The sequence below is a fragment of the Aulostomus chinensis genome, chromosome 11, assembly GCF_037954235.1.
Source record: "Aulostomus chinensis isolate RoL2024-O1b breed Wild chromosome 11, RoL_Achi_v1.0, whole genome shotgun sequence".
NCBI lineage: Eukaryota > Metazoa > Chordata > Actinopteri > Syngnathiformes > Aulostomidae > Aulostomus > Aulostomus chinensis.
This window is the reverse complement of record NC_141330.1, coordinates 615,001-626,984: the sequence shown is the minus strand read 5'-3', so window position 1 is coordinate 626,984 and position 11,984 is coordinate 615,001. Positions and strand designations below refer to the sequence as shown.

Below are 11,984 nucleotides of genomic sequence, written 5' to 3'. Positions count from 1 at the left end.
GAGAGACAGAAGGAAAGAGAGGGACAGAGAGAAAGAGAGAGAGAGAGGAGGAGAGACTGATGGACAGAGACAAAGACAGAATGGAGGAGGACAGAGAGACAGAAGGAGAGAGAGGGACAGAGAGAAAGAGAGAGAGAGAGGAGGAGAGACTGATGGACAGAGACAAAGACAGAGAATGGAGGAAGACAGAGAGACAGAAGGAGAGAGAGGGACAGAGATAAAGAGATAGAGAAGGGAGGAGACACTGATGGACAGAGACAAAGACAGAGAATGGAGGAAGACAGAGAGACAGAAGGAAAGAGAGGGACAGAGAGAAAGAGAGAGAGAGAGGAGGAGAGACTGATGGACAGAGACAAAGACAGAATGGAGGAGGACAGAGAGACAGAAGGAAAGAGAGGGACAGAGATAAAGAGAGATAGAAAGGAGGAGAGACTGATGGACAGAGACAAAGACAGAGAAAGGAGGAGGACAGAGAGACAGAAGGAAAGAGAGAGAGAAAGGAGGAGAGACTGATGGACAGAGACAAAGACAGAGAATGGAGGAGGACAGAGAGACAGAAGGAGAGAGAGGGACAGAGATAAAGAGAGAGAGAAAGGAGGAGAGACTGATGGACAGAGACAAAGAGAGAATGGAGGAAGACAGAGAGACAGAAGGAGAGAGAGGGACAGAGAGAAAGAGAGAGAGAGAGGAGGAGAGACTGATGGACAGAGACAAAGACAGAGAATGGAGGAAGACAGAGAGACAGAAGGAGAGAGAGGGACAGAGATAAAGAGATAGAGAAAGGAGGAGAGACTGATGGACAGAGACAAAGAGAGAATGGAGGAAGACAGAGAGACAGAAGGAGAGAGAGGGACAGAGAGAAAGAGAGAGAGAGAGAGGAGGAGAGACTGATGGACAGAGACAAAGACAGAATGGAGGAGGACAGAGAGACAGAAGGAAAGAGAGGGACAGAGATAAAGAGAGAGAGAAAGGAGGAGAGACTGATAGACAGAGACAAAGACAGAGAAAGGAGGAGGACAGAGAGACAGAAGGAAAGAGAGAGAGAAAGGAGGAGAGACTGATGGACAGAGACAAAGACAGAGAATGGAGGAGGACAGAGAGACAGAAGGAAAGAGAGAGAGAAAGGAGGAGACTGATGGACAGAGACAAAGACAGAGAATGGAGGAGGACAGAGAGAGACAGAAGGAGAGAGAGGGACAGAGATAAAGAGAGAGAGAAAGGAGGAGACTGATGGACAGAGACAAAGACAGAGAATGGAGGAGGACAGAGAGAGACAGAAGGAGAGAGAGGGACAGAGATAAAGAGATAGAAAGGAGGAGAGACTGATGGACAGAGACAAAGACAGAGAATGGAGGAAGACAGAGACAGAAGGAAAGAGAGGGACAGTGATAAAGAGTGAGAGAAAGGAGGAGAGACTGATGGACAGACGGGGACGTGAGCAGGTGGAGCTACGGGTGGCAGCTGGAGCCTCTTCAGGTCTGGAGCCTCCTCCAGCAGCACCAGGATCTGGGATGAGGGGAGAAGAAGAGGAGTCAGTAACACGTCTGAGGACAGGAGGAGGAGAGAGAAGCCCAGTGCATCATGGGAGATCCCAGCAGTCTGAGCCTAGAGCAGCAGATCTAAGGGCCAGCCTAAGCAGTCCTGACTATAAGCCTGATCAACAAGGACGGTCTTAAGTCTGCTCTTAAACCTAGAGAGGGGGTCTGGGTCCTGGACTGAAACTGAGAGACGGTTCCACAGGAGGGGAGCCTGATAGCTGAAGGCTCTGGCTCCATTCTACTGTTAGAACTCTAGGAACCAGCAGGAACCCTGCATCCTGGGAGTGAAGGGTTCTAGCTGGATCATAGGGGACCAGGAGCTCTGTCAGGGATGAAGGAACCTGGTTGTTGAGGACTTTGATGGTAGAAGGAGAATTTTAAATTCTATAGTTCAGTCAGCTGGTTTGTTCCATGTGGATCATTGATGAGTTCAGCTGAGTGTCGTCTGCATAGCAGTGAACATTAATGGAGTGTTTCCTGATCATGTGACCTAGAGGAAGCAGGTACAGGGTGAAGAGGACTGGTCCAAGCACAGACCCTTGTGGAACACCTGAACTGACTGTAGTGGTCTCAGAGGAACCATCATTAACTGGTACCAACTGAGATGACCTAGTAAATATGACCTGAACCAGTTTAGAGTGGTTCCTTTAATACCAGTGACAGGTTCCAGTCTCTGTAGAAGGATATGGTGGTCAAACACACTCAGACACACACACAGACACTCTGACACACACTCACACATACACACTCAGACACACTCAGACACACTCAGAGACACACGGACACATACACTCACAGACACTCAAACACAGACACACAAAGACACACACAGTCACTCTGAACGTCTGTAAACAAAACAATATCTCTCCGGTCAGTGTGACGTCACTCATGTGGACGTTATCGTAACGGAGCTTCCTCCCGGTGTGTCCATTGCTGTTTTTGCCGGCGTCTACCGGGTGGGCGGGTCGCCCCAGCAGAGGTTCCACGTCACACTCTCGTGTTGTCAGAAGCTCTTGCTGTGTGTGTGTGTGTGTTTGTGTGTGTGTGTGTGGGGGGGGGGGTCTCCAATACTGGACCTTCTTCACCCATGTGACCATCTGCAGCTCTCTGATTGGCTATATGGGATCACGTGATTCTTTGACACGTTGTCATAGAGATTAACTCCACCAACAGCGGAGACGTCTTATCCCGGTGTAAAGAACAACGGCCTCTCAACAACCCGTTATGGGCGGGGCTAGTGGTGAGCGCGGGGCCGGGATTGGTGTACCGCCGCAGCAGCGGGCCGGCCTCTGATTGGTCAGAAGTGAATCGAGAAGCTGTCGGTCAGGGAGAGGACCCGCCCGCCGCGTTCAGATTGCGGGCTGGTCCGGGACCAGAACTCAGCGGCTCTGACGGCTCGGCCATTGATCCGGGATCGATCAGTGAGTATCGGAGGGGATGTCCCGGTTGCTGGAGAGTCGCCGGCAGGACCGGATGAAGGAGGTCAGCATGAAGGTGAGCACCGGAAGAGAGACAGAAAGAAAGAAAGACCCGGACGCGCCAGTGCGCGTGCACACCCGGTCGATAACCTGAGTTATTGATGGGCCGAGTCCGATCGGTCAGTCGGGACTTGATCGATCAGAAACAATACTCGAAGTCGGACTTGGTTTCACTTCCCGGCTTTTTCCGGTGGTTTCCCCTCGTTCACGGACACATCTGGGACTCGTCCCGGGATTGTTCCGTTATTGCAGATGTTGAAGCAAATCGACAGTTGATCAGAGTACCGGTGGTGTGTGTGTGTGTGTGTGTGTGTGTGTGTGTGTGTGTATGTGTGTGTGTGCTAGCGTGTGTGATTGATTTAAATTGGCAGCGGGCACTTTTACGTTTTTCTTCTTTCTCTGTTCAGACTGAAAAGCGCGTTCATGTCGGTCCCAGTGGCGCGTGGCGATGTGTGTGATCACTACGGACACACAAACACACACACACAAACACACACACACGCTTTATTGTCTCTGATTGTGCTTGATGGTGTTTCCGTGTGTGTGTGTCCGTTAGAAGCAGCGTGGCCGCTTTGTCCTGCGGGAGGAAGCGAAGGGGGGAGGGGAGGCTGCGCGCGCACGCTTGTGCGCGCCTCCGCCTGAGGAAGTGTGGAGCAGCTTCTAGCAGTCGAGGTAGAAGTTTGACCTTTGACCTCCCCGATTTGACTGTAAATAAACAAACTCTTCAGTTTAAAGAAGCTACTTGTGAAAACACTTCATTAGTAACTGGGCTCTCTGACGTCATTTAGCCACTCCCCCTCGCTCACCAATTACTTACCATCAGTTTGGCTGCTGCGGGAAATTCAGATGGCGATGGCCTGACAGAGATTCTGCTGAGAGCTGACGGCAAAATGGATTTGTCCAATCAGAGACAAGCTCACATGTTACACAATGCCATGACAACATCCACATGGTCAGCATGGAGGACGGCATGTGACCTCATCGGCAAAGTGCAAGTGGCTTTGGGCTCCACTCGGGTCCTTTTTTTGAATGACATCATAGAACACGACAGATGAGCATCGGCGGGTGGACGCGTTCCTCCCGCCTTAGACATCAGGTCACATTCCTAGTGAAAGACCAGGATGTTAGCTTACCTGGGACTTGTTTTGACTGTGTCGTGAAGCTGCTGTCACGCCACATCTCCTTATGACATCACTGGGACACATCCTGACATGGGCCGACCTAAAAATTTGCCTCTCCTTACCCTCCCTGTTCACTCCTACGGGGATCCACCTCAAGATGGATCCCTGGATCAGCTGATAGATTCATGGCTCCTTGAGTGAACGCTCTCATGATGAGGAGAGATCATACGTGTAGCTCGTAATCCACTGAAGTGATAATGATGAAGGAAGCGGCATCGCCGTGCCAGTTGTACCGTCTCCCTGGCAGGTCAGCTGGCATCAGGCAACAAACCCTGGGTATTAAAGTGCATGATGGGAAATGGTAGTGGTTGTAGTCCACTGGTGATGCTGCAGTCTGTCAGTGAGCTGGCGCTAAGATACAGGAAGTAGCTGAGGGAGGTCGAGCGAGGCGCTGAGACTTGCTGATGGTCCACATGCCTCAGTGTCAGTGAGAACCCTTCCATCTTTGGTGGAACGTTCGGGTGTAAATAAAGGGTTGACTTTCTAAATAGTCTCATTGTGTCTCCTGCCCCCCAACACACACACACAGACAGAGACAGACACACACACAGACACACACAGAGACACACAAATAGACACACACATACATAGACACACACACAGACACACACACATTGACACAGACACACACACATAGACACACACACATTGACACACAGACACATAGACACACACACAGACACACACACACATAGACATACACACACATAGACACACACAGACACACACAGACGCACACACAGACACGCACGCAAACACACACACAGACACACACGCAGACAGACACACACACACAGACACACACGCAGACACACACACAGAGACACACACACAGACACACACACACACACAGAGACACACACACTCAGACACACACGCAGACACACACACAGACACACACACACAGACACACACGCAGACACACACACACGCAGACACACACACACGCAGACACACACACGCAGACACACACGTAGACACAGACAGAGACAGACACACACACAGACAGACAGACACACACATAGACACACAAATAGACACACATACATAGACACACACACAGACACACACATTGACACAGACACACACACACATAGACACACACACAGACACACACACATTGACACAGACACACACACATAGACACACACACACATAGACACACACACACATAGACACACACACACACTCAGAGACAGACACGCACACAGACACACATACACACACAGAGACACACACACAGAGACACACACACAGACACACACAGACACACACAGACACAAACAGATGCACACACAGACACACACGCAAACACACACAGACACACACGCAGACAGACACACACACACAGACACACACGCAGACACACACACAGAGACACACACAGACACACACAGACACACACACATAGACACACACGCAGACAGACACGCAGACACACACACACAGACACACACGCAGACACACACACAGACACAGACACACACACACGCAGACACAGACACACACACAGAAACAGACACAGACACACACACGCAGACACACACACAGACACACACACACGCAGACACACACACAGACACACACGCAGACACACACAGAGACACAAACACACATAGACACAAACACACACACACAGACACACACACACAGACACACACACACAGACACAGACACACACACACAGACACACACAGACACACACACACAGACACACACACAGACACACGCAGACACACACACGCAGACACACACACGCAGACAGACACACACAGACACACACACACAGACACACACGCAGACACACACACACACACAGACACACACGCAGACACACACACACAGACACACACACACACACAGACACACACACACAGACACACACGCAGACACACACACACACGCAGACACACACACACACAGACACACACACAGACACACACACACAGACACACACACACAGACACACACGCAGACACACACACACAGACACACACGCAGACACACACACAGACACAAACACACACAGACACAAACACACACACAGACACACACACACAGACACAGACACACACACACAGACACACACAGACACACACACACAGACACACACAGACACACACACAGACACACGCAGACACACACACGCAGACAGACACACACAGACACACAGACACACACACACAGACACACACGCAGACACACACACACACATAGACACACACGCAGACACACACACACAGACACACACACACACACAGACACACACGCAGACACACACACACACACGCAGACACACACACAGACACACACACACAGACACACACACAGACACACACACACAGACACACACGCAGACACACACACACAGACACACACACACAGACACACACGCAGACACACACACACACACACAGACACACACACAGACACACAAACACAGACACACACACAGACACACACACACACAGACACACACACACAGACACACACGCAGACACACACGCAGACACACACACACAGACACACACGCAGACACACACACACAGACACACACACACAGACACACACGCAGACACACACACACACACAGACACACACACAGACACACAAACACAGACACACACACAGACACACACACACACACACACAGACACACACACACAGACACACACGCAGACACACACGCAGACACACACACACAGACACACACACAGACATCTCTTTCTTCCTCCTCACTGAGTTCTTTATGGCCTCACCAGCTGATCTCTGACCGTCAGCTGATCCTGCAACCACTTTAACCCTCACAACATTGATACTTACCCTTATGGTACAACACTTACTGAACATGTACTACAAATACACTTATAAGTGTGTATGTGCATGTATGCATACATATATACATGTGTATAGGATATGCACAGTATTTATTTGACATGTATTTATATATATTATGAAGTATCTAACATCAAAGGTGAAAGAGGCACTGGCCTCAGGAGCCACAAAGCTGCTGCCTCCCACCTTCTTCATAACTGAGTAGTTTATCAAGCAGTGCTGGAGTGGAGGGGTCCGGTAACCTACATGCCACTGGTCTGATTCCCACAATCCCCCTAAGGTGGCTGAGTGTGTGTGTGTGTGTGTGTGTGTGTGTGTGTGTGTGTGTGTGTGTGTGTGTGTGTGTGACACAGTAATCACGACAATAATACAACAATCCATCGCCTCACACACATGCACATCTGTGTGTGACACTGATTGTCATTACTGAACTGAAACCCTCTCACACACACACACACACACACACACACACACACACACACACACACACACACACACACATCCTTGTACTTATATCTTTGTGAGGACTTTCATTGATGTAATATATTTCCTAGCCCCTCCCCCTAACCCTAACCATCTCAGCTGACTGTCTGACCCTAACCTTGACCCGAAACCTAACCTGAACCTGATTCTAACCTCCACCCTAAAACCAAGTCTTGACCTTCTTGACCTGTTGGTTAAATACGTATTCTAGTCCTCACTATGTAGCAAATACAAGAACACACACACACCAACATACCTCCTTCCTGTCCCTCCCAGTTTGGAGCAGAAGTTAATGTGAAAAATGCAACTGTCAGAACAGAAAGGAGAAGTTTCAGATAGATTTGTGTGTATATGTGTGTGTGTGTGTGTGTGTGTGTATGTGTGTGTGTGTGTATGTGTGTGTGTGTGTGTGTTCGTGTGTGTGTGTATGTGTGTGTGTGTGTGTTACAGCAGTACACAAGTCAAGTCATTTTTATTTATGTAGGGTCAAATTACTACTGAAGGTCTCCTGTGAGACTTTAAAAACAGAGCAGGTCCAGAACTGCACCCGTAAAATCAATCTAGTTTAAAGAGATCAAACATAAGAGACATCAGAGGCATCAGAGACATCAGAGGCATCAGAGACATTAGAGGCCTTCTGCCTCAACCAGTCAGGGTGAAGGAGAACCAGAGAGAGAGACAATAGAATAGAATAGAATAGAGGACAGAGATATGAACAGGAACCCAATCAAAGCATGTTGTTATGTCGCGTTGATGTTAGTACTGATGTGTACTAACAGGGATCAGCCTGGTGGCAGGCAAATATTTCAACTGTCATTGTTGTAACAAAGGAGGCAGCAGATGAACCCTGGCATTCTGAAACCAGGACTTAGGAACATAACATCAGTGTGTAGAAAGGAGAACAAGAGGGAACCCGTGGAACAGATGATGGCTGGATGTGAAGAAGCTCCAGCTCCATTTACAGTGGGTGTGAAAACGTGTTTATTTTGTGATACTTGACCACATGAAAGTTGAGGGGTAAAAGCACCTGAGACACATTCAGGAGGGATCAGGATCTGGTCTACCAACCCACCTGCAGACAGCTGGTCAGACGCTCGTTCTGACCTCATCGAACCAAAGTGTAAATGCAGATGATCTGGTACTACTATAGCTTCCTATAGCCTCTGAGCTGGTACTATTATAGCCTCTGAGCTGGTACTACTATAGCCTCTGAGCTGGTACTACTATAGCCTCTGAGCTGGTACTACTATAGCCTCTGAGCTGGTACTACTATAGCCTCTGAGCTGGTACTACTATAGCCTCTGAGCTGGTACTACTATAGCCTCTGAGCTGGTACTACTATAGCCTCTGAGCTGGTACTACAATAGCCTCTGAGCTGGTACTACTATAGCCTCTGAGCTGGTACCACTATAGCCTCTGAGCTGGTACCACTATAGCCTCTGAGCTGGTACTACTATAGCCTCTGAGCTGGTACCACTATAGCCTCTTAGCTGGTACCACTATAGCCTCTTAGCTGGTACTACTATAGCCTCTGAGCTGGTACCACTATAGCCTCTGAGCTGGTACTACTACAGCCTCCTATAGCCTCTGAGCTGGTACTACTATAGCCTCTGAGCTGGTACTACTATAGCCTCTGAGCTGGTACCACTATAGCCTCTGAGCTGGTACCACTATAGCCTCTTAGCTGGTACCACTATAGCCTCTTAGCTGGTACTACTATAGCCTCTGAGCTGGTACTACTATAGCCTCTGAGCTGGTACTACTATAGCCTCTGAGCTGATACTACTATAGCCTCTGAGCTGGTACTACTATAGCCTCTGAGCTGATACTACTATAGCCTCTGAGCTGGTACCACTATAGCCTCTGAGCTGGTACCACTATAGCCTCTTAGCTGGTACTACTATAGCCTCTGAGCTGGTACCACTATAGCCTCTGAGCTGGTACCACTATAGCCTCTGAGCTGGTACTACTATAGCCTCTGAGCTGATACTACTATAGCCTCTGAGCTGGTACTACTATAGCCTCTGAGCTGGTACCACTATAGCCTCTGAGCTGGTACCACTATAGCCTCTTAGCTGGTCCTATTATAGCCTCCTATAGCCTCTGAGCTGGTACCACTATAGCCTCTGAGCTGGTACTACTATAGCCTCCTATAGCCTCTGAGCTGGTACTACAATAGCCTCCTATAGCCTCTGAGCTGGTACTTCTATAGCCTCTGAGCTGGTACTTCTATAGCCTCTGAGCTGGTACTACTATAGCCTCTGAGCTGGTACTACTATAGCCTCTGAGCTGGTACTACAATAGCCTCCTATAGCCTCTGAGCTGGTACTTCTATAGCCTCTGAGCTGGTACTTCTATAGCCTCTGAGCTGGTACTACTATAGCCTCTGAGCTGGTACTTCTATAGCCTCCTATAGCCTCTGAGCTGGTACTACTATAGCCTCTGAGCTGATACTACTATAGCCTCTGAGCTGGTACTACTATAGCCTCTGAGCTGGTACCACTATAGCCTCTGAGCTGGTACCACTATAGCCTCTTAGCTGGTCCTATTATAGCCTCCTATAGCCTCTGAGCTGGTACCACTATAGCCTCTGAGCTGGTACTACTATAGCCTCCTATAGCCTCTGAGCTGGTACTACAATAGCCTCCTATAGCCTCTGAGCTGGTACTTCTATAGCCTCTGAGCTGGTACTTCTATAGCCTCTGAGCTGGTACTACTATAGCCTCTGAGCTGGTACTACTATAGCCTCTGAGCTGGTACTACAATAGCCTCCTATAGCCTCTGAGCTGGTACTTCTATAGCCTCTGAGCTGGTACTTCTATAGCCTCTGAGCTGGTACTACTATAGCCTCTGAGCTGGTACTTCTATAGCCTCCTATAGCCTCTGAGCTGGTACTTCTATAGCCTCTGAGCTGGTACTACTATAGCCTCTGAGCTGGTACTTCTATAGCCTCTGAGCTGGTACTTCTATAGCCTCTGAACTGGTACTACTATAGCCTCTGAGCTGGTACTTCTATAGCCTCTGAGCTGGTACTTCTATAGCCTCTGAGCTGGTACTACTATAGCCTCTGAGCTGGTACTTCTATAGCCTCTGAGCTGGTACTTCTATAGCCTCTGAGCTGGTACTTCTATAGCCTCTGAGCTGGTACTACTATAGCCTCTGAGCTGGTACTTCTATAGCCTCTGAGCTGGTACTACTATAGCCTCTGAGCTGGTACTTCTATAGCCTCTGAGCTGGTACTACTATAGCCTCTGAGCTGGTACTTCTATAGCCTCTGAGCTGGTACTACTATAGCCTCTGAGCTGGTACTTCTATAGCCTCTGAGCTGGTACTACTATAGCCTCTGAGCTGGTACTTCTATAGCCTCTGAGCTGGTACTACTATAGCCTCTGAGCTGGTACTTCTATAGCCTCTGAGCTGGTACTACTATAGCCTCTGAGCTGGTACTTCTATAGCCTCTGAGCTGGTACTTCTATAGCCTCGTTGGTAGTTGCTACATGCTAAGTTTTACTTCAGCAGATGCTTGCGCCGGTCTTCCCTCTATCAGTGCGCAGACACCAGTTCATCCGACGGGTGACTCTGTGTTTCCTCATCTGTGCGGCTCTTGCTGCTGGTCCAGGGTTCCCCCCAACAACACCAGCACCATTAAATGTGGTTCTCAGTTCAGTTCCAACCCATCTCCTAACATTTCTTTTTCTCTGATATTTTGTGGTTCTTCCTGCGTTCCTCTGGAAGGTTCTTCAGACAGTTCAGGTTTTTAAGGGTTCGCATGTTTGAATATGATCTGTTATGGATCATCACCGCAGGCCATGTGACCCTCTGTGTCTCTGGAGTCGAGCCTCAGCAGGCACAGCTGCCTTGCTCAGGGGTACGAAAGGGGCAGGCAAAGAGCAGGTTCCCATCAAAAGGATGCCTTGCTTGAAGACAACTTTGAATGCAGCAGCTCAGCCTCATGGGAGTTGTAGTCCTGAGGGCCTGAAGAGTTCAGGAACAACAGGGATCATTAGTGCCCTCAGTAGGCCGACCTCCAACCTCTAGAGTCCAACTGAATTCACCAGAGTTACCCTGTCTTCAGTTGTGCTAGCTGCATGTGAGGCTACATCCCAGCGCCAGCATGCTAGCAGGCTTCAGTGAATTCTGAAAGGCTTTGTGCTTGATTTCAAATGAGGAGCAGCCAATCAGGGAAGTTCTCACCCTCAGGTTCAGATCTCATCTGGCGCTTTCAGCAACAACTTGTCTCTGCTGTTGTTTTACTTGTTAGTAAATTTGGGCTCTGTTTTCTGTTTGGTTCCATTTACCAGAACATGATGTTGCAACAGTATAGCAATCATGTCGTAGTTACACGTGTCCGCGCTCACAATGCTACACCTGCTTGTTAGCGTTCAACACTCAGTGTAGGCTGATGGGAATGATGATGTCACGTGACGTGATGTGGTGCGAGATCTATTTTCTGTCATTATGTTGTTTTT

The 11,984-nt window shown here is 49.0% G+C and overlaps 1 protein-coding gene across 1 annotated transcript in view; it reads left to right on the top strand.

Annotated features, from left to right (window-relative positions):
• Positions 1-2,705: 2,705 nt before the first annotated feature.
• LOC147252751 (rho guanine nucleotide exchange factor 2-like) overlaps positions 2,706-11,984 on the top strand; it is a 24,324-nt gene continuing 15,045 nt past the window's right edge. The window contains exon 1 of the mRNA XM_086217512.1: positions 2,706-3,032. Coding sequence (XP_086073638.1) covers positions 2,976-3,032 — 57 coding nt within the window. The 5' untranslated portion in view covers positions 2,706-2,975. The remainder of the gene's footprint in view (positions 3,033-11,984) is intronic.